Below are 27,430 nucleotides of genomic sequence, written 5' to 3'. Positions count from 1 at the left end.
AGGCACTGAAGTCACGAATCTTTTGGTCAATGTCCCATTTCGTTCATTCACTTTTTAATAGCCTGGGGCGAATATAACTGTGATCTCCGCCCTATCTCCATCATGATTATTTGAGACACTTGGAAGAAATCCAAACGTGGAAATTCTAGTATTTGCAACATAATCTGATGATGTTTTGATATTTTCTACCATTGCTAATGAAAAATGCATCATGTCTTATCCAGAATTCAGTCCAAAAAGTGTCCGGGGGAGCTAAGAGAATTATCACCTGAACGCATGAATTTGATCGCACTCAAGCTCTGACATGAGATACCTTGGAGGGCTCTCCTTGGCCGTGGTGTAGCCCTATTGACCAGTCCAGTTACTACTGCAGGGTTTAAATTGCTAAGCTGGAACTTTTACTCCCCTAAGGACCTCTGAGTTTCACGGGAGGGTCTGTGATTCAGTACACAGTAAAAGATCCGTGACTCTAAGTTTGAAACGCCAATTCCCTCGTGAGATGTGGATGTAATAATATTTACAGTGTCTGGCGGGGGGATTGGTAAAATGCCCACGTGTGTGATGAGTGCAAATGCCCATTATGCACGGCAGCTCAGCAAGCTTCACCCGATTGAAGAATAGAATCCTGGGACTCAAGGGAACCTGTAGAGCTCGCCCTGCTTCTGGAAATACTGAACTTGTGTAATACTTGTATACTACTCATTTGTTCACTCTCGGCTTTATTTTAATCCTTCCTCCTTCTTTCCTTCTCTCTGTTCTTCCCTCCCTCTCTTCCTTCCTTCCTTTGTTATTTCCTTCCTCCCTTCCTTCGTTATTTCCTTCCTTCCTTCGTTATTTCCTTCCTTCCTCCCTTCCTTCCCTCCTTCCTTCCTATGGGACAGCCCTAGTTGAAACCATGGACTTTCAACCTAGATTATCTAGGTCCACACTCTCTTTCACTAGCTGTGTGTGCCTGGACAGATTACTTAACATTTCTGTGCTCGATTTCCTCATCTGTAAAATAAGGAGAGTAATAGTACCTACTTGACAGGATTATTGTGAGGATTTATTATGCATGGAGCACTTAAATCAGTTCCAGCGCAAAGGTGCTCAATAAATGCTAGTCGTCATTCTAATGCACTCATTTAACTGATATTTACTGAGTTATTACAATGGAGCAGGCAGGGTGCTTGGTCTGGGGATCCTGCATTAATGAGGAAACATGATCTCTGCCCTTATAGAGTCTGTAATCTAGTGAAGGAGACAACCTATAAACATTAAATAAGTAGGTAAAATAATTTCAGATTGGGGTGCACATTCCCAAGAAAATAAACAGGGTGGTAAAATGGGGAATAATAAGGAGACATGCTCTTTTGCTATGGGTGGTCCAGGAAAGCCTTTGGGAGGTAGAGACATTGAAGCTGCGATCCAGGGGTCAGCCACGGAAAGGACTGAAGGGGAAACTCTCCAGGCAGAGGGAACAGCTGGTACCAAGTCTGGGATGGGCAAAAAACTTGCGTTAGGGGCAGTGTGGCTGGAGCAGAGACAGCCAGCAGCAGCATGAGATGGGATGAGGCTGTGGGGCTGAGCAGCAACCCCGTGACCCAGAGGTGAGCGATGCTGGGTGACTGCAGTTTTTGCAAGATGACTGTGGGCTGGGCATGGCTGTAATTCCAGCACTTTGGGAGGCTGAAATGGGAGGATTGCTTGAGGCCAGGTGTTCAATGCCAAGTTGGACAACATAGCAAGACCCCCATCTCTACAAAAATAAAAGAAAAAAAATGAAAAATTAACCAGGTGTGGTGATGCAAGCCTGCAATCCCATCTACTCAGGAGGCTGACGTGTGGGGAATCACCTGGAGCCCAGGAGGTTGAGGCTGCAGTGAGTCATGATTGCGCCACTGCACTCCAGTCTGGGTGACAGAGTGAGATCCTGTGTCTAAAAATAAATAAATAGGCCAGGCACCGTGGCTCATGCCTGTAATCTCAGCACTTTGGGAGGCCGAGGAAGGTGGATCATCTGAGATCAGGAGTTCGAGACCAGCTTGGCCAACACGGTGAAACCCCACCTCTACTAAAAATACAACAATTAGCTGGGCGTGGTGGCAGGCACCAGTAATCTCAGCTACTCAAGAAGCTGAGGCAGGAGAATCGCTTGAACTGGGGAGGCGGCGGTTACGGTGAGCTGAGATCATGCCACTACACTCCAGCCTGGGTGACAGAGGGAGATTCTGTCCCAAAATAAATAAACAAACAAACAAATAAAAATAAAAGATCACTTTGACTTCTGACCCGACTGGAGATCAAATTGAAGACAGGCATATTAGTCTGTTCTTAGGGTAAACAACAGAATCCGCTCTGGCTCTTCTAAGCAGAAAAGAGATTTATGTATTCAAGGAAGTGAGTTTACTCACAAAATTATTGGGGTGGGGGGCAGTGAGGACTAGAGAGAGTCAGACTTGAAATTAAGCCTTCAAGAGCAGCCCCCCCCCCGCCCCGCCCAAAACAGCAGTGCCTGCCAAGGGGCCTGAGGCCAAAATCTTTGTTGCCGCTGCTGCCCCTGCTAACCACCAAACACCAGGTTCTCACAATGCCCAGGACCAATGTCACGTCTCGACCTGGCATCCTTTGGACCACTGGGGATGCCATCGTGGCCACATGCATCTGGGGGCTCCATCTTCACCCATGCCCATGAAAATGGGCCTTCTATACTCACCACGTGCCTGGGTTCTGGGTCACAAGCACACAAGAGCGCCTGGGAATTTTCATTCTGTTTTCTAAAACGTGGAGGAGGTGGGACTCCTGTGATGACAATGTTTTATTCTAAGAAGACAGCCAAGAAATATGTCATCTTCTAAGAATATGACAGCAGGCCACGTCTACAGGGGAAAGACAGAGCGGATTGGGAAGCTACTATAGTCCTCAGAGAAGAGTTCCTGGAGTTTGGAATGGCACGGTGCTGTGGAAACGGCGAAGGAACAGCAAGTGGCCTCGGGGTGTGGCGTGAGGGTAGAATCTCTAGGACTTGCGAGTGGCTTAGATGTGGCAGGAGAGAGAGACAGAAGAATCAGGGATGCCGAGTTCCTGGTTTCTCCTGTAGGGGTGTTTTTTTGTTTGGTTTGGTTTGGTTTGGTTTTTTTTTTTTTTTTTTTTTTGAGACAGAGTCTTACTCTGTTGCCCAGGCTGGAGTGCAGTGGCAGAATCTCGGCTCACTGCAACCTCCACCTTCCAGGTTCAAGCAATTCTCATGCCTCAGCCTCCTGAGTAGCTGGGATTACAGGCGTGTGTCACAACGGCTAATTGTTATAATTTTATTAGAGGCGGGGTTTCACCATGTTGGCCAGGCTGGTCTCGAACTCCTGGCCTCAAGCGATCTGCCTGCCTCAGCCTCCCAAAGTGTTGGAATTACAGTTGTGAGCCACCATGCCCAGCCCTTGTGTAGAGATATTTGACCATATTTTCTAAACAAAAATAAAGATCTTTCTCCCAGCAACAAGATGGAACTTTGAAATTAATAATTCCTGAAAATCTGAGGACATATAGGACCAATACACCTGTTCCTTAGTAGCTTATCAATTCTCCCAGAATATTCTTCTGTGTCTACTTTCTTTCCTTTTTTTTTTTTTTTTTTTTTTAAAAGAGACAGGGTCTTTCTCTGTTGCCCAGGCTGGAGTGTAGTGGTACCATCATAGTTTACTACAACCTCAAACTTCTGGCCTCAAGCAGTCCTCCCCACCTCAGCCTCCTGAGTAGCTGGGACTACAAGTGCACGCCATCACACCCAGCTAACTGATTTTTTATAGAGACAGGGTCTCGCTATGTCGCAGAGGCTGGTCTTGAACTCCTGGGCTCAAGCGATCCTCCCTCCTTGGCCTCCTAAGGTGCTGGGATTATAAGCATGAGCCGCTGCACCCAACCATCTATTATACTTTTTTCTAAAATATCTTAATGATTCCCAGATATGTAGAGAATGAATAATGGGAGAGAATGAATAACTGACAATCATCATTTTAGCTCCTGACCTCCCATCGTCCCTCCATCCTCTTTCTGTAAGCGGGCATGGCTTCTCAGTAATGAAATGGGCTGCTTTGAGCCTCGGCTCCTCTCTGACAGAGTGCTAACAGGCCGTGAAATGGCTGAGAGGCACGACTGGAGGAGGCACCAGGAAAGCTCCCATGCTTCCCGGGTGCCTGCAGGAGTCAAGACTCGCAGGCTGTCCCCAGCTTGTGTTCATGTTAAGTCCTTGTATCTCACAAGCCCTAAAGGGGTAGGTGGGTGGATCTGGAGAGGAAGATGCAAAGTCATCAAAGGGAGCGCCCCTGGGTCTGCTTCTGGCTCTTTATAGACACACAGTCCAGGGCCAGCCTGGTGACTCATGCCTGTAATCCCAGTGCTTTGGGAGGCCAACGCAGGAGGATCGCTTAAGGCCAAGAGTTTGACACCACCGTCAGCAACATAGCTATCTCTACAAAAAGTTTTAAAATTAGACAGGTGTGGTGATGAGCACCTATAGTCCCAGCTACTGAGGAGACTGAGGCAGGAGGATCACTTGAACCCAGGAAGTTGAGGCTGCAGTGAGCTATGATTGTGTCACTGCACTCCAGCCTGGGCAACAGAGCAAGACCCTGTCTCTAAAGAAAAAGAAAAAAAGAATGAAACACAGTCCAAAAAATAACTCGATTCTATAGACGATGGCACAACCAATATTTGTTTTCATGTGTCAGAGGCTTGTGTCAAACAGGGACAATAAAACAAGTTAAAAGCAGGGAAAATGGCCAGGTGCAATGACTTATGTCTGTAATCCCATCACTGTGGGAGACTGAGGAAGGTGGATTACCTGAGGTCAGCAGTTCAAGACCAGCCTGGCCAAAATGGTGAAACCCCATCTCTACTAAAAATACAAAAAAATAACTGGGTGTGGTGGTGGGCGCCTGTAGTCCCAGCTACTTGGCAGGCTGATGCGGGAGAATCACTTGAACCTGGGAGGTGGAGGTAGCACTGAGCTGAGATTGTGCCACTGCACTCCAGCCTGGGCAACAAGAGTGAAATTTCCATCTCAAAAAAAAAAAAAAAGCAGGGAAAATGCCAGAAATCTCTAGACTCTGTGGTCTGTCTTGGTGACGTCCCCTCCCAGGGTAGCTGCATGCTTTAAAAAGACCCAGGGAGGCCAGGCACGGTGGCTCACGTCTGTAATCCCAGCACTTTGGGAGGCTGAGGTGGGTGGATTATTTGAGGTCAAGAGTTTGAGACCAGCCTGGCCAACATGGTGAAACCTTGTCTCTACTAAAAATACAAAAATTAACTTGGCATCTTGTTGTGCACCTGTAGTCTCAGCTACTTGGGAGGCTGAGGCAGGGGAGTTGCCTGAACCCAGGAGGTGGAGGTTGCAGTGATTCGAGCTAGAGCCACTGCACTCCAGCCTGGCAACACAGTAAGACTCTGTCTCAAATAAAATAAAATAAAATAAAATAAAATAAAATAAAATAAAAATAAAAAGACTCAGGGAGCAGTCAGTGCTGTCCTGGAGTAATGGAGCTCCACGGTAGTCCTAGAAACACCTTTCCTCCCATCCCTTCATTCACTCTGTGGTGGCTCCTCTCCTCCTTCCATCACGACTATTCAGGCTGAACTTGCTTTCACATTGGCTTCTCCCTGTTCCCACACTGACATGGTGGCTTTGTTCTGTGTCGCCTTGGCTGGGCTCACCTGTACTTCCCAGGATGCCGTTCCCTGTGTTTCTGGCAAGGGTGGCCACAAGAGAAGCACGTGTGAAGATTCTGGAGCGTGGAATTGAAGCAGCAGCCCTTCCAAGGCTCACAGACATCACGGCATATCTGCTGGCTCCTCTTGTTGGTTTGAGGTGGGAGCCAGGATCGGCAAATGCTGCACGTTTCCCTGGACCCTCCAGTTGCTCCAGCTCCTGGGCCAGGTGTGCATGTTCATCTCCACAACAAAGGGCCGCAGCTTCCTCAGGATACCCACACCAGTAATACCAGAGGCTACAACAACAGTGGCTTAGTGTGGGCTGCTAGAACAAATTACTGTAGACTGGGTGGCCTAAACAACACAGACTACTTCTTCTTCTTTTTTTTTCTTTTGAGACAGGGTCTTACTGTGTCACTCAGGCTGGAGTGTGGCACAATCATGGCTCACTGCAGCCTCGACTTCCTGGGCTCAAGTGGCCCTCCTCAGCTTCCCAAGTAGCTGAGACTACAGGTGGGCACCACCATACTCAGCTAATTTTTGTATTTTTTGTAGAGATAGGTTTTGCCATGTTGCCCAGGCTGGTCTCAAACTCCTGGGGTCAAGCAGTCCACCTGCCTCTGCCTCCCAAAGTGCTAGCATTACGTGCCAGAAACATCTTTCTCACAGTTCTGGAGGCTTGCGAGTCTAAGATCAGGATGCTGGCATGGGCAGGCTCTGGTGAGGGCTCTCTTCTAAGTTTGCAGACAGCCACTTTCTCATTGAGTCTTCACAGTGGAGAACACAGAGAGAAAAAGCAAGCTCTCTCCTCTTCCTCCTCCACCTCCTTCTTCTTCTCTCTATCTTCTCTCTTTTCATTCTCCTTCTTCCTTCTTCATTCTCTTTCTCCTTCTTCCTTCTTCCTTCACCTTCTTCTTTCTTGTTTTTTGAGACAGGGTCTTGCTCTGTTGCCCAGACTGGAGTGCAGTGGCATGATCTTGGCTCACTGCAACCTCTTACTCCTGGGCTCAAGCAATCCTCCCACCTCAGCCTTCCAAGTAGCTAAGACTACAGGTGTGCACCAGCATGCTTGGATAATTTTTGTGTGTTTTTTAAATAGAGACAGGCACTATGTCGCCTAGGCTGGTATCAAACTCCTGGGCTCAAGGAATCCAACTGCCTCGACTTCCCAAATCACTGGGATAACACGCATAAGCCACTGCCCCCAGCCTCATTTTCTTCTTACAATGGCACTACTCCCATCAAGAGGGCTCCACTCTCATGACCTAATCACTTCCCAAATGTTTTATTGACAAATACCATCCCATTGGAGTTTAGAGTTTCAGCATATGAATTTTGACATAAACTTTCAGTCCATAGTGAACATCCACAGGCTTCTGCCAGTCCTCCTCGTGTTTCAGCAAGTTCTTGCACTGCCTGACGTGGCGTCCAGTGTATAATAAAGAATTTGACTGGCCTTTACCTCTGGTTTCTAGGAATGAGACTCTAAATCCTTGGAATTTCTCATGTCATAGGAGTGTATTTGTTCTTCATGAGCCTCTTGGACCACACCTGAGTTAATGCTAAGAGATAAGATGACTCAGAATGGGGGCTGGTCACTAATAAGACCAACTCCATTATGAGAAGGGTTGGAACTTTGAGTCAACCTGCCCTTTGGGGAGGGGATGGAGATGGAGATTGAGTCCAGTCACATGGCAAGTGACTCAATCAATCATGCCTACATAAGGAAACTCAATAAAAACTGTGCACACTGAAGCTCAGTGGTGCTTCCTGGCTGGTGAACACATAAATGTCCCCAGAGCAGCTGTGTACCCCAAATCCATGGGAAGAGGCATGGAAGCCCTGAATTTGAGACCCTCCCAAACCTTGCCCTATGTGTCTCTTCATCTGGCTGGTTCTGATTTACATCCTTACAATAAAACAGTCATCAGAAGTATGGTGCTTTTTTAGGTTCTGTGAACTGTTCTAATGAATTAGTGAATATAAAAGGGGTTGTGAGAACCTCTCCTAAGCTTTGTAGCCAGTTGGTCAGAAGAGCAGGTGGCCCTGAGGACCCCACTGTGGCTAGTATTTGAAGTAGGGCAGTCTTCTTGGCAACCACGCCCTTAAAATTGTGGAATCTGACACTAACTTCAAATGGCTAGTGTTAGAATCAAATTTCTGTATACCAGTTGGTGTCTGAATAACATTCCTCTTCTCTTTCCAAATGCCTGCCCTGAGGACTTCAGGCTCCAGCATCAGGAGCAAAGACAGCAGCTTTACAGAGACTGCTAAACAGCTCCCACAATCATGTAAGGTCAAATCTCTATCACACACACACACACACAAACACACACACACGTAAGTATATGTGCACAGATATGTATGGTGGCCCAGCCTCTCTGATTGAATGCTGACACATACACATGCCACATCAATTAGAGTCTCTCTGCCCTCTCTACTTAGTGTATTTCTCACTATCTACTCAAGCGCCCTGACCTAGTCATTTATTACACACATTACACACCTGCCATTTGAGAGTCACCTGGGCGACAGAGAGGGAATGATGACATTCAGTTCTACACATGCCCAGTGCTGCAAAGGAAGAACAAACCACTGGCACATCTGGACAGGCTTTGAGGAAATCTAGCATTTCCCTGGCTTTGGAAGCTTAGGGGAGATTTCTATAGGCTGGAGATCAGGTAAGGACTTGGCAGGAACCTTTCCATTCTGAGAATTTTTCCAATGCTTATGTCCAAACCATACAACCCTGGGATTGTATGTTCTTCCTCTTGCTTGCTTGATTTCCCATTGCTTTTTAGGCAGAGTCTCACTCTGACCCAGGCTGGAGTGCACTGACATGACCTCGGGTCACTGCAACCTCTGCATCCTGGATTCAAGGGATTCTCGTGTTTCAGCCTCCCAAGTAGCTGGGATTACAGACATGCACCACCATGCACAGCTAACTTTTGTATTTTTAGTAGCGAAAGGGTTTCACCATGTTGCCCAGGCTGGTCTTGAACTCCTGACCTCAGGTGATCCATCCACCTTGACCTACCAAAGTGCTGGGATTACAGGTGCGAGACACCATGCTCAGCCCCCATTGCTTTTATGTATCTGTCTCTCCTCACTAAGTTGTCACAGCAATAATAACAGCTGCCATTGGGAAATGCACTGCAAGTCCAGCACTTACCCTATATTATCTTTAAAGCTTACAATTCACATGGTGGCATTATTGTTTCCATTTTACAGATGGGAAGACTGAGGCTTATAAAGTCCCCTGTCTTGGGTAGAGGACCACGCAAATGAATCAGTGGTAGAGCTGGGATTTGAACTCACATTCTCTCTGGTCTAAAGTCCAGGCTGTGGCCTCCCCTGAGCTCCTTCAGCGTAGGAAGACACCGCTGCCATCCTTCTGTGCAACAATGCACGTGGCAAAAATTGCTGCTCCGTGTATCTGTTGGATTTGCTTCCTCCTCTGTCGCCCATTAACTGGCTCCTTTTCTTGCAGGCGACAAGGAAGCAGAGGGAAGAAAGGCTTCCCTCACTTGTCCCTGCTTTAGGCAGATCACTGGATATTTTTAGCAGCCTAGGAAGCCTCTGAGTAACAAGGGTTCAGGTTTTGAACTTGCCTGGTCAGCCCTGCCTCCTGATTCCTCTCGAAAAAGGTTTACGGTGGACTCTCAGCAGCTTTGCTGATGCAGCTAGTAATGTTTATAACCACAATCAAGCACTCCAAGAGCCCCGGCACTGATTTCTTACCCATCTCTATCCTGTAACAGAGGATTTTTCAATCGAGTAGGTTTGCTTCATTCGTTTTAAAATAGCTCCAGCCCAGCTGAGGATCGCACGGGGCCTCGCACGGGGATTTGTACTTATAGTCATGGAAATACATTTATTTTACTTTCCTCTTTCTCTCTCTTTGAGGGATTTTAATCTATCATGCAGGAGTATTCCTCGCATGGCAGGAAAAAGCCTTGCTTTGCACTGAAGACAAAGAACTGCATGTCGTGTTTACTGATAGAGAAGAGCTCCACTCGGCTTCACCCATGGGCTTCTCAGGATTAGATAATTAGGGAGCTCCTTAGTGCTTACCCTGGGGGTGTCAGCTGGAAATCTACTGTCACAATGGTGATCTTCCTGCAATTTAAATGCTGGATGTGGGGTTGGCAGAGGGAAGGCGTGTTAGAGGGGTGTCACCTTGCTAGGTTTAGTGCAGCAGAAAAGAGGCAGCATGTCTTGGGTTGACTTGAGCCTGATAGACAACGTGAGGTCACAACCTACCCCGATTTATCAACAGGACAACTAGCCTGCAGATATCCACTCTAAAGGGCTGGGAGGGACAGGAAAGCCATGCCTAGGTGGACCCTGCTCAGGATGAAAGGGAGAAAGCCAGACTGAGGTCAGTGATGACCTAACTTCAGAGGCATCACGTTCTCTCATCCTCCACTGTCCCACCTTCAGGGGACCTGCAGCCAGGGACCCAGGGCCTTTGAGCCTGCACAGCTGGACTAAAAATCTAGAAAGCCTATTTGTTTCTCTTTTTTTTATTTTTATTTTTTAGTTAGAGACAGCATCTCGCTCTGTTGCCCAGGCGAGAGGGCAGTGGCACAGTCACAGCTCATTGAAGACTTGAACTCCTGGGCTCAAGCAATCCTCCCACCTTGGCCTCCAAAAGTGCTGGGATTACAAGCATGTTTGTTTTTTCCTCTTTTCTTCCCCTTCCCTTTCCTCCTTTCCTTTGTTCCTCCCTTTACTCCCTCACTTCTTCCTTCTCTCCCTTCCACGGAGGTACTCAGCTTTATTGACCAATCCCTGTTGGATATTTAGCTCGTTTCCAGTGTTTGGCTACTACAATTTCTGCTTTAATGAAGAAGCTTGTATGCAGTTATTTTGCACCTGTCCCAGTGTATCTGTTGGATGAAGTTCTAACAGTGGAATTGCTTGGGGAAAGGGGGTGTCTGTTTTCCGTGGCTGCTGTTAACCAAGGACCACTAACACAGTGGCCCAAGACAACACACATTGTTCTCTCACAGTCCTGGAGGTCAGAAGTCTAAAAGCAATTTCACTGGGCTAAAATCAAGGTGTGGACAGGGCTGGTTCCTCCCACGGGCTCTAAGGAAAGATCTGTTTCTTTGTCTTTTTCAGCTTGTAGTGCTGCTTCAATTCCTTGGCTTGTGGGTCCTTCCTTCATTTTCAAAGGACTTCCCTGTACCTCTGCTCAGTCATCACATCACCTTTCCCCTCTGACCTCCTGCCTCCCTCTTACAAGGACCCTTGTGATGACATCAGACCCACTGGGCCAACCTAGAATAACCTTCCATCTCAAGATTCTTGCTTTAATCACATCTACGAGGTCCTTTTTGTTGTCACTTAGGTAACACTCACACATTACAGGGATTAGAATGTGGACACCATGATTCAGCTTGCCTCAAAGAATAAGCCCTTTAATACTTTTGAGAAACTGTACATTGCCCTTCATAGAATTTGTAACAATTTACCTCCCCACCATCAATATCCAGGCACCTGCATTTCCCATACTTTACTGATACATCTCTATCAAACCAATTCTTTGCAAATTTAATGATAAAAAAGTGTGTTTTTCTTTTCTCTTCTTCTTTCTTTCTTTTCTGCTTTCTTTCTTTCCTCTTTCTTTTCTTTTCTTTCTTTTTCTCTATCACCCAGGCTGGAGTGTAGTAGCATGACCTCAGCTCACTGCAACCTCTACCTCCAGGTTCAAGTGATTCTTCTGCCTCAGCCTCCCAAGTAGTGGGGATTACAGGCATGCATCACCACACCTGACTAATTTTTGTATTTTTAGTAGAGATGAGGTTTCACTATGTTGGCCAGGCTGGTCTCGAACTCTTGACCTCAAGTGATCCACCTGCCTCAGCCTCTCAGAGTGCTGGGATTACAGGCATGAGCCACCATGCCCAGCCTCAGTGTGATTTTAATGAGCATTTCTCTTATGAGTGAGATTGAGGATGTATTTACATATTTAAGAGCCATTTATATTTTAGTTGGGGTACACTATCTTTTCACACCATTTTTCTTTGGGCTATTGGGCTTTTCCTTTGATTTGTCATTCTTTAGAGGAAAATGAGCCCTTTGAGTTGAATTGCTAAGGGTGTTATTACTAACCCTTTTTTATAGATGAAGAAATGGAGGCTCAGAGACCTTAAAGAACCTGCTCAAGGCTACAAGCTAATGTCTGGCAGAGTTGGGATTGAACCATCCTTGATTTTGAATGTCATCCCTGCTATTGTCTCATAGGCTGGTGGATAAGTATAGATCATTTCTGTCAAACCACACAGTAGGGATAACAATGAACCTCTTAGATTGGACCATGATTTTGCAATTTTCCAGTGGTTTTCATTTTTATTATCTTATTTTTACTCTCCTACATCTTATTAGCCCACTTTATACATGGGAAACTGAGGCTTAGGGAGACTTAGGGGCCTGGTCACAGTCACATGACTGATGAATGTGAAAACCTAAGATCAGAGTCTGCCACTAGCCCAGCACTTTTTTCCATATAGGGCAATGTACAGTTTCTCAAAAGTATTAAAGGGCTTATTCTTTGAGGCAAGCTGAATCATGGTGTCCACATTCTGTCCTCCAGTCCTGCATTGCCCCAGGTCCCCCCAGCCTGGCACTAAATTTGCTGATTGCAGAACTGATCGCCAGTTGGTGATTACCAGCCAGGACTATAACCACCCATGTAAGTGAAGGCATTTAGCTATTTCACTGCATGCGGAGTTAGGAATCTTCAGGCAGCCTGCGGTTTGAGGAAAGGGCCTTTTCTGTTTCACCTTTAATTGTTTTAGCTCCACAACACTTCTGTGAGGTGGGCAAATATAATTAACCCATTTACAAACGAGGAAAGTGGAGAGGTTAGAATGATTCCCTAAAGTCACTCAGTAAGTGAGCGGCACAGCCAAGAATAATAAATAATATTATTTCAGGAGACGCAAACTCAGTGAACCTAAAGGCTTCCTGGTGCTCAGACCATCAGAAAGTGCTTCCGGGCCCTGACCCTTCAAAATCGACACTTCCCCACCACGGCAGAGGTCTAGGTACAACATTTTAAGTCTGGGAGTTATTCAGACTGTCCATGTGAGTTCAGACCACCCCCAACATTTTCTCCCCATTATTCTTTTCAGATCATAGCTTGATTAATTTTTCCATCAAGAGAATGGCACTACATATTTTGTAGAGGCAAGGAATGTTGAGGCCTTTCATGTACCACTTAAAAATTTTTACCAAGGCCAGGTGTGGTGGCTCACATCTGTAATCCCAGCTACTCAGGAGGCTGAGGCAGGAGAACTGCTGGAACCCAGAAGGAGGAGGGTGCGATGAACCAAGATCATACCACTGCACTCCAGTCTAGGAAACCCAGCAAGACTCCATCTCGGCCGGGCGCGGTGGCTCAAGCCTGTAATCCCAGCACTTTGGGAGGCCAAGACGGGCGGATCACAAGGTCAGGATATGGAGACCATCCTGGCTAACACGGCGAAACCCCGTCTCTACTAAAAACACAAAAAATTAGCCGGGCGAGGTGGCGGCGCCTGTGGTCCCAGCTACTCGGGAGGCTGAGGCAGGAGAATGGCGGGAACCCGGGAGGCGGAGCTTGCAGTGAGCTGAGAGCTGGCCACTGCACTTCAGCCTGGGCGACAGAGCGAGACTCCGTCTCAAAAAAAAAAAAAAAAAAAAAAAAGACTCCATCTCAAAAAAAAAAAAAAAAAAAATTTAGTTGGGTGTAATGGTGGACACCTGTAATCCCAGCTACTTGGGAGGCTGAGGCAGGAGAATCACTTGAACCTGGGAGACAGAGGTTGCAGTGAGCTGAGATCATGCCACTGCCCTCCAGCCTGGGCAACAGAGCAAGACCCTGTCTCAAAAAAAAAAAAATTTTTTTTTCACCCTATCCATGTACACAAATACTTTGATTTATTTAGTATAATTTTTAAATTAACTCATGTTCTAACAACTTAGCCTCATTCTAATCACTAACAGTGTTAAAATCACAAGTTTGATGTCCTCCTTCTAATGTTCCCTAATTCCATATATCTAGGAAATTCCACATATCACCTAAAACCCTCTTCTTGTTTCCCATCAGTGGTATAAGTAAGTACTGCATATTTTGTAAGCACTTAATTAAGTTTGTTAGGCCTGATGGAAAATGACAGGCCATCATAATAGATGTCCTTTATCAAGCACCGATTAAATGCCAGGAGTTTCATTGAATCCTTACAGCAACTTTAAAGGGACGGATATAGGTCTTCCCCGTTCATAGAGCAGAAAACAGGGGTTCAGAGAGGTTAGGCGGCTTACCCAAGGTCACACAGCCAGGAAGTGGCAGGGTTGGGACTTGTGCTCCAGTCCTGCATTGCCCCAGGTCCCCCCAGCCTGGCACTAAATTTGCTGATTGCAGAACTGATCGCCAGTTGGTGATTACCAGCCAGGACTATAACCACCCATGTAAGTGAAGGCATTTAGCTATTTCACTGCATGCGGAGTTAGGAATCTTCAGGCAGCCTGCGGTTTGAGGAAAGGGCCTTTTCTGTTTCACCTTTAATTGTTTTAGCTCCACAACACTTCTGTGAGGTGGGCAAATATAATTAACCCATTTACAAACGAGGAAAGTGGAGAGGTTAGAATGATTCCCTAAAGTCACTCAGTAAGTGAGCGGCACAGCCAAGAATAATAAATAATATTATTTCAGGAGACGCAAACTCAGTGAACCTAAAGGCTTCCTGGTGCTCAGACCATCAGAAAGTGCTTCCGGGCCCTGACCCTTCAAAATCGACACTTCCCCACCACGGCAGAGGTCTAGGTACAACATTTTAAGTCTGGGAGTTATTCAGACTGTCCATGTGAGTTCAGACCACCCCCAACATTTTCTCCCCATTATTCTTTTCAGATCATAGCTTGATTAATTTTTCCATCAAGAGAATGGCACTACATATTTTGTAGAGGCAAAAATAATACAGATTTTGCCTAATGGAATGCTTCCAAGGTCACTGTGAGGATGAATGGACTCGCATTCAAAAAGCACTTCGGAATCCTAGACAGGCTGAAGTGAAGGTAAGTCTATTGTTCTTCGTCCTAACAATAGTCATTGATTGGGGGGGCATCCCTTGATAACCTTTTAATTTTGCTATGAAAAACTGGTGGAACAGAAGGTTGCTAGTTCCTGTTGGTGAAAAGACAATGTACGCCCTCTGGTCTTCAGCCATTCCCTTCAACCCTTCTCAGCTACATGTTTTCAGATCCTAGTGACCAATATGACTTCCACAACCAGAGTGGAACAACCAGAGTTTCTTTGAAATTCTTTACAGTCTGCAAGCTGCCAGGAGGATCCTCTGAGACACAGCTGGTTTGATTTTCTTTGAGGGCTATTCAATACTTTAAAACTTGGAGGGGCCAGGTGTGGTGGCTCATGCCTGTAATTCTGACACTTTGGGAGGTTGAGGTGGGAGGATTATTTGAAACCAGGAGTTTGAGACCAACATAGGGAGACCCTGTCTCTACAAAAAATAAAATATGTAGCCCGGTGTGGTGGCACACACCTATAGTCTCAGTTACTTGGGAGGCTGAGACAGGAGGAGCCCTTGAGCCCAGGAGTTGGAGGCTGCAGTGAGCTATGATAGCACCACTGCTCTTCAACCTGGACAACAACAGAGTGAGACCTCGTCTCTAAAACATAAATAAATAAATAAATAAATAAATAAATAAATAAATAGATAGATTAATTAATTAAATAAAAATAAAATAAAACTTAGAGGGCTGGTTTCTGGAGATGTCCATTTTATAGAGAGGGAAACGGAAGGGAGACTTGGGGGCACCTCTGGTCCCAGGTCTCCTGACCTTGTTGTTTTTACTATGTCCTACCTGCCAAAGAAAATATCAGTGTCTCAATCCACCCGTGACCTGGTCACTCACTCCCAGAGTGGAAACCTGCCAACCCTGACGATGGTGGCCCCCTAGAGCCACCCTCCCCCGGAGCCTCCTTCTTGGACGTGCTTGCTGTTAAAGAGGGTTGGTGACAATCATCTCTTAATTGCAATACCTCCTGTTGGCCTGAATAATAGTTGAAATCTTGTGGGCGCGTTGGCTGGGCATTAGGGGGTGTTTCTGTTGTGCCTCGAGCAAAGGAAGGCTTTATTCACACCAGCATCTGTTCCAGAGAGGTCTGAAAAGCTCAATTATTCAGCAGAGCATGTTGGAAAAATAAAACCCCGAACTGATGTGTTTGAGGTCATCCCTTGGCTCATTTGAATGTGGGGAGCCAGGACTCCTGACCCTTTACTTCCATTGGCCTCGACTGTTACTTGAAACTCTCTAATCTTAACTCTGATTCTATAAATACCTCCAGTTTTTAAAAATGTAGATATATCTTTTTTTTTTTTTTTAGCAAAAAGCTTGAAACCAAGAAACTAGTTTGCCTCTCTATCTTTGACTCGATTTAATTTCAATTAATAAAGTTGGATTAAAAGTGGGGAGCCTAATTCGGACTTGCAGGGGAGAGGGGGCTTACTCTGTGCCCAGCAGAGCCAGGCGGAGTTCTGGCCCTTTTCTGTTTCCTCTGACCAGCAGCTGATTCCTTTGATATCTCATCTTGCGTCCTGTCCAAAATAAACGATGGGCGCGATGCAGGTTCCAGTAGCATGGAGAGACCGTCTGCTGGTACCATCTGATTCCTCAGCAGGCAGAGCCACACAGTCCTGGGAGGCAGCGGCCACCGGGGCGAATTTATAGGCTGCAGGTGGGGGATGCTACCTTGCCCTTCACACAGGAAAACAGCCTAGGGAGGGGGCATGCTTTGTACCATCTCGGATTCCCATCCCCAGAACTCATGCCAGGAATTCACCCGGACTGCAGAACCTACAGGAAGCTGCCTGTGTGACAGATTACTACCAACTTGCTGTGTTACCAACTTGCTGTGTGACCTTGGGAAAGGCACTTTCCCTCTCTGGGCCTAATTTGTCTTATATGTGAACAGAAAGGACATCATCATCATCATCATCACCATCATCATCGTAGTTAATGAGTGCATCCTAGAGGATCTCCTAGTATGCTTGCCAAAGAACCTCTGTGGCTGATATTATCATCCTCATTTTACAAACAAGGAGTTGCAACCCAGAGAGGTTAAGTCACTTGCCCGCATTACAGAGCTAATAAGTGACATCGCTTCAATTCAGGCTCAGTCCCTCTGACTTCCGATCCTAAGCTTTTAGCCTCCTACATTATAACATTGACACTTTCTGCACGTTCACTCTGTGAATCCTCAAAGCAACCATATAAGGTCAATGCCATCGTTACCCACATTTTACAGGTGACCAGTGGTTTCATAACATTTTTTCCACCTGTGGGAAAAAAAGCTATTATTATTTTTCTTTTTCTTTTTTATTTATTTTTATTTCTTTCTTTATTTGTTTGTTTATTTATTTATTTGAGATGAAGTCTTGCTCTGTTGCCCAGGCTGGAGTGCAGTGGCATGATCTCGGCTCACTGCAACTTCCACCTTCTGGGTTCAACCAATTATCCTGTCTCAGCCTCCCAAGTAGCTGGGATTACAGGCACCCACCACCATGCCTGGCTAACTTTTGTATTTTTAGTAGAGACGGGGTTTCACCATGTTGCCCAGGCTGGTCTCGAACTCCTGACCTCAGGTGGTCCACCCACCTTGGCCTCCCAAAGTGCTGAGATTACAGGCATGAGCCACTGTGCCCGGCAAAAGCTATTATTTTTCAGTTCAGGAGAACAGTGGCAGAGACGTAAGATTAGGAAGGTCAGTGGTCAGCCTTCCTGTTGTCTGAGGGAAAATGACGGAGCACACAGGATGAAGAGTAGATGAAAAGCGAGGACGTGATCCTGCAGAGTGCAAACTCCTTGGCCAGGCCCGCAAAGCCCTTTCCAAGTTGCCTCTTGCGCCTCTCCCATATCAGAACGGCCTTTAATTGCTGCAAGCCTAGGGGGTAGGCACTGTTCCCGTGAGCCTTTCACAAAGGCACAGCGGCAGCAGCTAACGAGGTACCCCAGTTTGCAGAGCTCTTATCTGGAGCTGCAGGACTTGAACTTGAGCCTGAGCCCAAAGCCCTAGCTCTCGATCCCTTTGCCATCCATCCCGCCTCCTGGCACTAACCCTGACCTTCTGCTCTGGGCCACTTGGGACCTCCCTGTTCTACAAACACCCATGCCTTCTGCTGTCCTGATTTTTCTGTCCAGCACACCCCTTCTCCCTTGTCTACTGGTCACATTCCTTTATTGTCATTTGATCAGGGCCAGTTCAGGGATCACTTCTAAAAAAGTTTTTCTTATATATGCCTGTAGTCCTAGTTACTTGGGAGGCTGAGGGGAGAGGATCACCTGAGGTGAGAAGTTGGAGGCTGCATTGAGCCGTGATCACGATACTGCACTCCAGAAAGAAAGAGTTTTTTCCTAATGCCTCAGGCAGGAGTCACCTCTCCCTCTGTGTCTCCCAGCTACGGAAACGACTGTTGGATGACAGTGGTGGTGATCGCCATCACTGTTACTGTTATAAAATTGTGTGCAGGACGTAGTGCTTGGCGTTGACACAGACCCCATTCCACCCATTCCCGTCTGCCCTTCATACAAAGTGGGTGCTCTGACGATCTCCAGCTCACTGACAAGGACGCAGTTTCAGAGATGCTAAGTACCTTTCCAAGGGCCCCTCGGCTAGAAAATGCAAGGCTGTGCTGTCACCAGCAGGAGGAGGTGTGAGGACAGAGGCAAGAGGTTGGAGAGATGCAAGGGAGAGGCCAGGAGCCAAAGAATGCTGGTGGCCTCTAGAAGCCGGCAAAGGAAAGGGAGGCCAGGTGCAGTGGCTCATGCCTGTAATTCCAGCACTTTGGGAGGCTGAGGTGGGCGGATTACTTGAGATCAGTAATTCGAGACCAGCCTAGCCAACATGGCGAAACCCTGCTTCAACTAAAAAAAAAAAAAAGTACAAAAATTAACCAAGCATGGTGGCATGTGCTTGTAGTCCCAGCTACTCGGGAGGCTGAGGCACAAGAATCGCTTGAACCCGGGAGGTGGAGGTTGCAGTGACAGAGGGAGGCTCTGTCTCAAAAAAAAAAAAAAAAAAAGAAAAGGAAAAAAAGGGAGCTATCATTGTGTTATCAGCACCATCCCCTGGGCCTGGCATACAGAAAGTCCCAGCCTATGCTTGTTCAGTGGACACACAGGCTGGGCATTATCGATGTGCATACAGGACTATCAAAAGATTTCAGGACTAGGGGAGGTGGCTTACACCTGTAATCCCAGCACTTTGAGGGGCTGAGGTGGACAGATCACTTGAGGCCAGGAGTTGGAGACCAGCCTGGTCAACATGGTGAATCCCCATCTCTACTAAAAATAGAGTGGGTGTGGTGACACGCCTGTAATCTCAGCTACTTGGGAGGCTGAGGCAGAAGAATCACTTGAACCCAGGAGGCAGAAGCTGCAGTAAGCAGAGATCGTGCCACTGCACTCCAGCCTGGGCAACAGAGCAAGGCTCTGTCTCAAAAAAAAAAAAAAAAATTTCAGTTGTCGGGTACGGTGGCTCATGCCTGTAATCCCAGCACTTTGGGAGGCTGAGGTAGGAGGATGGTTTGAGCCCAGGAATTTGAGGTGGCAGTAAATTATGATCACACCACTGTGCCCGACCCCAGTTAACAGAGCAAAAGTCCCATCTCAAAAAGAAAAAAAAAAAAAAAAAAAAATGGATATCAAGCCCCTGTCCTGGAATGTTAGCTCATAACCCCAAATCTCCCAGCTCTCAGCCTGGCTTTTCTGACCATCCCTCCAGGTCAGCAGGACCGTCACCCCAGCTCATGCTACACATCCTATTCCAATGAATGGCTCTTTTCTGTCTGGATTGTTGTTTCCAATTATTTGTCCATCTCTATGGAAACATTTCTTAAAAATACTGCACATGAACTTGAATTTTTGACCGGCGATGTCTCTGGAACAGGTCTGTGAGCACGGACCCGGTTTACATTGAGGGAGGAGGCACCTCCCTCCCTTCCACCCCTCGGTGACAGACTAACAGTCTCTGGGTGGGGCAGGAAGCCTGAGCTCTGGCCCCAGGCCCGCCCTTAACGCTCTCTGTGGCCTTGGACGAGTCATTTCACACCACCTTTGTGTACTTGCACTTTACTTTGCTTCCTTACTTGATTTTTGTTTTTTTATAGAGACTGGATCTCGCTATGTTGTCCAGGCTGGTCTCGAATTCCTATACTCACATGGTCCTCCTGCTTTGACCTCCTAAAGTGCTGGGATTGCAGGCATGAGGCATCAGGCCCGGCCTACTTCCTTACTTGTAAAGTGAAAAGTTGATCCAAATAATCTCAAATGTTCTTTTCTGCTCTAAAATTTGATCTTCTCTACACTCTCCTAGTCAGGAATGTTCTTGCTCTGCCTACTGAGTGGCTGTGCTGTGCAACATCTTTTTGCACCACTTTCTAAGGAGTAAAGAGCTATGTGCAGTTTTTTGAACATAGAATAATAATAACAACAATAAGAACACCAATTAATTGGGCACGGTGGCTCATGCCTGTAATCCCAGCACTTTGGGAGACCGAGGCGGGTGAATCACCTGAGGTCGGGAGTTCGAGACCAGCCTGACCAACGTGGAGAAACCCTGTTTCTACTAACAATACAAAATTAGCCGGGTGTGGTGGCGCATGCCTGTAATCCCAGCTACTCGGGAGGTTGAGGCAGGAGAATTGCTTGAACCTGGGAGGTGGAGGCTGTGGTGAGCCGAGATCACACCATTGCACTCCAACCTGGGCAACAAGAGCGAAACTCTGTTTAAAAAAAAAAAACAAAAAACCAATTAACACTTTCCATTTGATACTCCTCTGCCAAGCACTTTGCCTGTCTTACTTCATTTACTCCTCACTGCCCCAGTGGTAAGTCTTCCCCCTCTACATTCCAGAAAGTCTTTTTCACAGAAGACCTTTGCTTAGAAGGTCTGCCTTTGTTTAACGGAAGACAAACCTTAGTTCTCTTCTTTTTATTTTTTAAATTTTGAGACAAAGTCTCGCTCTGTTGCCCCGGCTGGAGTGCAGTGGCGCCATCTCGGCTCACTGCCACCTCTGGAATTCAAGTGATTCTCCTGCCCCAACCTCCCGAGTAGCTGGGATTACAGGCGTGTGCCACCATGCCCAGCTAACTTTTGTATTTTCAGTAAAGACGGGGTTTCTCCACATTGGCCAGGCTGGTCTTGAACTCCTGAGCTCAAGAGATCTGCCTGCTTTGACCTCCCAAAGTGTTGGGATTACAGGCAGGAGCCACCGCGTCCGGCCTTAGGTCTCTTCTTGAACTGCCCTGCTTGGTAGTCTGAATAGTTCCCAGAGGGGTATCTGGAATGTTCTCCTAGCTTCTTAGAATAGAATCATCCTGGCCAGTGCAGTGGCTCACATCTATAATCCCAGCACTTTGGGAGGCCGAGGCGTGTGGATCACCTGAGGTCAGGAGTTCAAGAGCAGCCAGGACAACCTGGTGAAACCCCATCTCTACTTAAAAATACAAAAAATTTGTCGGGTGTGGTGGTGAGCACCTGTAATCCCAGCTACTCGGGAGGCTGAGGCAGGAGAATCGCCTGAACCCAGGAGGCAGAGGTCTCAGTGAGCCAAGATAGTGACATTGCACTCCAGCCTGGGCAACAAGAGCGGAACTCAGTCTCAAAAAAAAAAAAAAAAAAAAGAATCGAATCATCCGTTCAGCATTTTCTGGGAGCTTGCTGTGTACATGCTAATCAATTAGAGAAGCGGTTCTCAACTGGGGGCGGTGTTGCCCCCGTAGGAGGCATTTGGCAATGTCTAGAGGGATTTTTGGTTGTCACATTGGGTGGGGAGTGCTGATGTCATCTGGCAAGGGCCAGAGACAATGCACAGGACAGCCTGTCCCCGGCAAACAAAGAATCATCATACTCTAAATGTCATTAGTGCCAGGTAGAAACTCCTGGGCTGGAGAAGACAGGGGTGTCTGCCTATTTCCCTTTTAGTGTCTTTATTTCAGAATGAGACCACCAGCCAGGCCAATGTCTACAAATAAACAGCCTATGATGATTTCTCTCTCCTGGTTGCGATTGTCCAGACAAAGGAAAGAAAGTAGTCTGTGGCTGGTTCTGAGCCTCCCTGCCCGTTCTGAAGCCTCAGAGGCGGCATTCCCGTCTCCAGACAGAGATTTGAGTGGTTGCTGCAGAATCCTCAAAGGCGTTTTCAGCTCCAGTCCCTGGCCACAATTTAAGGATAGAGTCTGCCAACCATTTGTGAGGCTAAGTGGGAGGAGGAGGAAAAGAAGAAAAGGAGGAAGCCATTTCTTAGTACCCATGGGGCCGAAATAAGAAGCAGTCTTTAGGCCGGGCGCGGTGGCTCAAGCCTGTAATCCCAGCACTTTGGGAGGCCGAGACAGGCGGATCACGAGGTCAGGAGATCGAGACCATCCTGGCTAATACGGTGAAACCCCGTCTCTACTAAAAATACAAAAAACTAGCCGGGCGAGGTGGCGGGCGCCTGTGGTCCCAGCTACTCGGGAGGCTGAGGCAGGAGAATGGCGGGAACCCGGGAGGCGGAGCTTGCAGTGAGCTGAGATCCGGCCACTGCACTCCAGCCTGGGCGACAGAGCCAGACTCCGTCTCAAAAAAAAAAAAAAAAAAAAAAAAGAAGCAGTCTTTAAGCGGTTTGACTTTCTTTAAAAATCACTTTTGTAGTGACATCAGCTTGCCCTCTGTTCTTGGCAATGGAAGAGCTTCTTGAGATGAGAAAGCCTGGGTTACTTCAGCTGCTCGTCACTTCCATTAAGTTCTCTGGGTGTTGCAGCCTGACTTCTGCCCAGTCCTGAGAGCAGGGCTCCCAAAAGCCAACAGAAATGTCTCAGTCACCAAAGGTACAGGCATCCTTTTGTTTTTAAATTTCAATCGTTTTAGGGGAATGAGTGGTTTTTGGTAACGGGAATGAATTGTGTAGTGGTGAAATCTGGGCTTTTAGTGTACCCGTCAACCGAAAAGTGTACATTGTACCCAATAGGTAATTTTTCATTCCTCATCCGCGCCCCACTTCTGAGTCTCCAGTGTCCATGATACCACTGTATGCCTCTGTGTACCCACAGCTTAGCTACCAATTATAAGTGAGAACATGTGGTATTTGGTTTTCCATTCCTGAGTTGCTTCATATGGGATAATTGCTTTCGGCTCTATTCAAGTTGCTGCAAAAGACATTATTTTGTTCTTTTTTATGGCTGAATAGTATTTCATTATATATATATCACATGGCATATATAATCATATGGTATATACATAACATACATATAATATATACGTGATATATATACATATATATAATCATGTGATATGTATATACACATATATATACACACCGTGTGTGCAAATATATATATATAAGTCACATATTCTTTATCTATTCATTGGTTAGTGGTCCCTTAGGTTGATTCCATATCTCTGCAATTGTGAATTGTGCTATGGTAAACATTTCAAGTGTAAGTGTCTTTTTTTTTTTTTTTTTTAAGACAGAGTCTCACTCTGTTGCCAGACTGGAGTGCAGTGGCACCATCTCGGTTCACTGCAACCTCTGCCTCCCGGGTTCAAGTGATTCCCCTGCCTCAGCCTCCTGAGTAGCTGGGACTACAGGCGTGCACCCCCATCCCCAGCTAGTTTTTGTATTTTTAGTACAGACAGGTTTTCACCATGTTGGCCAGGATGGTCCTTATCTCTTGACCTCGTGATCCGCCTGCCTTGGCCTCCCAAAGTGCTGAGATGACAGGTGTGAGCCACCGTGGCCAGCCTGCAAGGTTTCTTTTTGATCGTGGGACGTCTTAATCCCCAGGCTCCTAACTCTTTTGCTGTATTTGGTTTCACTGGGCCCTTCCCTCTTTTGTGTCACTTTCTCCACCTTAGTGGCTTTCAGTGTGCCTCCCAGTCTTCCTCCTACCTATTGATGACTCCTTGTGAGTTTCTTTTGTTGTGTGCAAGCCTGCCCTCAAAGCTCTGCCTTAGCTCTCATGTCCTCTTAAAATCGACTTTCATGTCTGCCTTCATATGGACTTTGTGGGCCTGCCACTGTGCAATCACACAGGGACCATGTGCTTGGTGTAATGTTCTGCTGTCAGCGTCTTGAAATTCTATTTATTTATTTATTTATTTTGAGACAGAGTCTCTCTCTGTTGCCCAGGCAGGAGTACAGTGGCATGACCTCAGCTCACTGCAACATCTGCCTCCTGGGTCCAAGCAATTCTCTTGCCTCAGCCTCCTGAGTAGCTGGGATTACAGGTCCATGCCACCATGCCCAGCTAATTATTGTATTTGTAGTAGAGAGGGGGTTTCACCATGTTGGCCAGGCTGGTTTCCAACTCCTGACCTCAGGTGATCTGCCCGCCTCGGCCTCCCAAAGTGCTGGGATTACAGGTGTGAGCCGCCATGCCTGGCTTGAAATTCTTCATATATTTTGAACAAAAGACCCTGCATTTTCATTTTGCAGTGAGCCCTACAAATTAGGTGGTTGGTCCTGCCTGCAGGTACCTCCAACATTAGTACTTCCAACAAAAGTACTTGGGCAAGTGACTTAGTTTCCCTGTGTCTCAGTTTTCTTGGGTTCTTAGATGAATTTAATGAAATCACACTTAGAAAGTACTAAGCATGGTGTATGAGCACCAGAGACTTGACAAGTGCTGGTTAGGATCATGGTTTCTCGCTTCTTTCTTGCCTGGACCTGGTTTTCTCTTGCTCATCTCATTTAAAAGGATGACCAGTTTCCTAGTCATTCCAACTTGTAGTTTTTAAATTATTGGTTCCTCCCATTTAACTCTGCCCAGCCAATCAGTCATCAGCTCCTCTTTATTCTGCATTTGAAATGTTTGTTAAACTTTTTCTCTTGGCTGGGCGTGGTGGCTCATGCTTGTGATCTCAGCACTTTGGGAGGCTGAGGTGGGTGGATCACGAGGTCAGGAGATCGAGACCATCCTGGCTAACACAGTGAAACCCCGTCTCTACTAAAAATACAAAAAATCAGCTGGGCATGGTGGCGGGTGCCTGTAGTCCCAGCTACTCGGGAGGCTGAGGCAGGAGAATGGCATGAACCCAGGAGATAGAGTTTGCAGTGAGCCAAGATCGCGCCACTGCACTCCAGCCTGGGTGACAGAGCAAGGCTCCATCTCTAAAACAAAAACAAAAACAAAACAAAACAAAACAACAACAACAAAACAACTTTTTCTCTTCTTACCTCTGTGCAGCCACTGTGGAGACTTAGCTTACATGGACTGTTACAATAGCTTCCTAATTAATCTCTATGTCTGCGGCCTTTTCTTTTCTTCTTCTTCTTTTCTTTTTTTTTCCAAAATAGAGAAACTTGATCCAGCAGCTGAGATGAAGTCAAACTGGTCCAACAGGAATTTACGCAAATGCCCATTTGTCCTTGAGGATGGTTCTTTGAAAGAGAGTAGGAAAATAAAACCAACATCAGTGCCTACTTGTGTGCCAAGCTCTGGACACACATGTTTTTATTTCATCTTCACAAGGACCCTATTAAGTTGCCCTTGTTATCTCCCATTTTACAGAGAGAAAATCAAGGCTCAGAGAGATGATCTGACTTGGACAATTTTCGAGTGACACAGCTGGATTCACACCCAGATCTCTCTGACTTGAAAGTACCTGTTGTCCAGAAAAAAAGACGTAAGTGGAAAAATCAGTGAGACTTGAAAATAGGAGCTTAGTTTAGTTAATAGTAATGAACCAATGTTGGATGGTTTTGATCATTGCAGGATGGTTATGTGAGCTGTGAAGAGTAGAGAAACTTGGGTGAAGGTTATATGGGAACCCTGCACTATTTTGCACCTTTTTGTAACTCTAAAATTATTTCAAAATAAAAAGTTACAGCCAGGCATGGTGGCTCACGCTTGTAATCCCAGCACTTTGGGAGGCGGAGGTGGGTGGACCACCTGAGGTCGGGAGTTCCAGACCAGCCTGGCCAACATGGCAAAACCCCGTCCCTACTAAAAATACAAAAACTAGCCAGGCGTGGTGGTGCACGCCTGCAATCCCAGCTACTCGAGGGAGGGCTGAGGCAGGAGAATCGCTTGAACCCAGGAGGCAGAGGTTGCATTGAGCTGAAATCGCGCCACTGCACTCCAGCCTGGGCCACAGAGTGAGATTCCATCTCAAAAAAAAAAAAAAAAAAGTTACGTAAACTGTGCACTTTGGGAGATAAGGATGTGTCGGCGTAGGTTCATCAACTGTAACAAATATGCCACTCTGGGGCAGGATGTTGATGGTGGCGGAGGCTGCGCATGTTTCAGGAAGGAAGTGTATGGGGAATCTCTGTACCTGCTGCTCAATTTTGCAGCGAAACTCTCAAAAAGTCAAAAACCGTTGTAAAAAATAAAGTCCATTAAAAAAGGAAATAAACTACCTGCTGTCTCCACTGTGTGTTCTCTGTACGTCTCACTGAACATCACGATCTTCTGCAGAACAATCCTCCACCCCTTACCCCCGCCCCCATACACACACTCATGCCCATGCACACACAATGGGCTCACACGAACTCCACAGTGTCTTTGCACAGGGAATATCGTGCCCATCAGCAAATCCAGCTGCAAGCTGTACCCTACTCCTAAGCATCAGTAGGAATCGTGAAAAGGAGATAATAAAGGGGTGCATGTGAATTACACTAGTAGCTGTGTTCATCTACTCACCCCTCCTTTCTGGCTACAAAAATGCAACGGTATTACTTGCAACATACGTTGCAAAATGCCTTTCCTACCTCTCCCCCCCCCCCCCCCCTATTGCCTCCTCCCCTTCCTCTTCGGGTTGGCGTGTAACCTCAGTGATCCAGCCAAATGAGTTATTTGAGATGGAAACGTTAATTTATTTGAGCAGATGGGCGTCAACGCTGCTCTGTAAAAAGGTGGCGGTATGCCGTATTGGCCCAGAGTGGTGCAGATGAAGTCCTGGCTGCCTCGCTGAATCACCGAGTGTGAACAGAATCATATGTTAACGGCACTGAGGGAAATGCCTATTTAAGCCAAACCCTTCCAGAAAACAAATCATTAGCCCCCGATTTTTGTTTTAAATCTGGATTTTCACATCTCAGGTTTGCTGAGGGTCTGAAAAATCTGAAACTCATTATTTCTCAAAGTGTGGTCTGATGACCACCCTCCTCAGAGTCACTCAAGGGCTTATTAAAAACACAGATTCGGGGGACCCAACCCCCCTGACCTACAAACTCCCACTCTCAGGGGTGCAGGCTTGGAGGAATCTGCAATGTTAACAAGCTCCCTGGGGAACTGTCACTAACATTGGGCCCCCATCACTGAAGCGGTGCTGTCAAACTGCCCAGGAAAATCCTTTCAAAACAAAATAAAACAAAGCAAAAAAAAAAAAAAACAACCTTGGAATTTGGGGTGGGATTTTTGTTTATTTGGTTGGTTGTGTCTTTCTTTCTACTTCCGTCTACTTTTTCAGATTTTGTGCGAAAGAATGACCCCCCCTTTGGCGATTAGAAGTAAATAAATAAAAAGGATAAAAAAGATAGCACAAAGAGATTATTTGTGCATGAGAAGTAAAAGACAGTTTGGAAATTTCAGGAATTTCCAAGAAAAGGAGGCTTCCTTGTCTCTCTGTCCTTGGCAACTGAACTTGGACTAGCTTCTCCACACTCCCCACCCCTACCTCCCCCTCCCGGACAGCCGCCTTCTCTAAGTGTTACAACCAATTTTCTCTTGAATACATGTAGTGAGGAAGCCTCAA

At 46.5% G+C, this 27,430-nt stretch overlaps 1 protein-coding gene across 4 annotated transcripts in view; it reads left to right on the top strand.

Moving 5' to 3' along the window:
• SPRING1 (SREBF pathway regulator in golgi 1) overlaps positions 1-25,566 on the top strand; it is a 139,543-nt gene extending 113,977 nt beyond the window's left edge. For 2 of the 4 annotated variants that reach the window (XM_074007972.1, XM_065524860.2), the window contains one exon: positions 25,243-25,566. In XM_074007972.1, coding sequence (XP_073864073.1) covers positions 25,243-25,269 — 27 coding nt within the window. In that variant the 3' untranslated portion in view covers positions 25,270-25,566. Of the gene's footprint in view, positions 1-12,824; positions 12,852-22,384; positions 22,403-25,242 lie in introns of those variants that run through there. The other 2 variants (XM_074007971.1, XM_065524861.1) reach the window with 2 other exon arrangements.
• The last annotated feature ends 1,864 nt before the right edge of the window (positions 25,567-27,430 follow it).

Source organism: Macaca fascicularis, chromosome 11 (genome assembly GCF_037993035.2).
Source record: "Macaca fascicularis isolate 582-1 chromosome 11, T2T-MFA8v1.1".
NCBI lineage: Eukaryota > Metazoa > Chordata > Mammalia > Primates > Cercopithecidae > Macaca > Macaca fascicularis.
The sequence above is the reverse complement of the archived record's forward strand: the minus strand, read 5'-3'. Positions and strand labels throughout refer to the sequence as shown.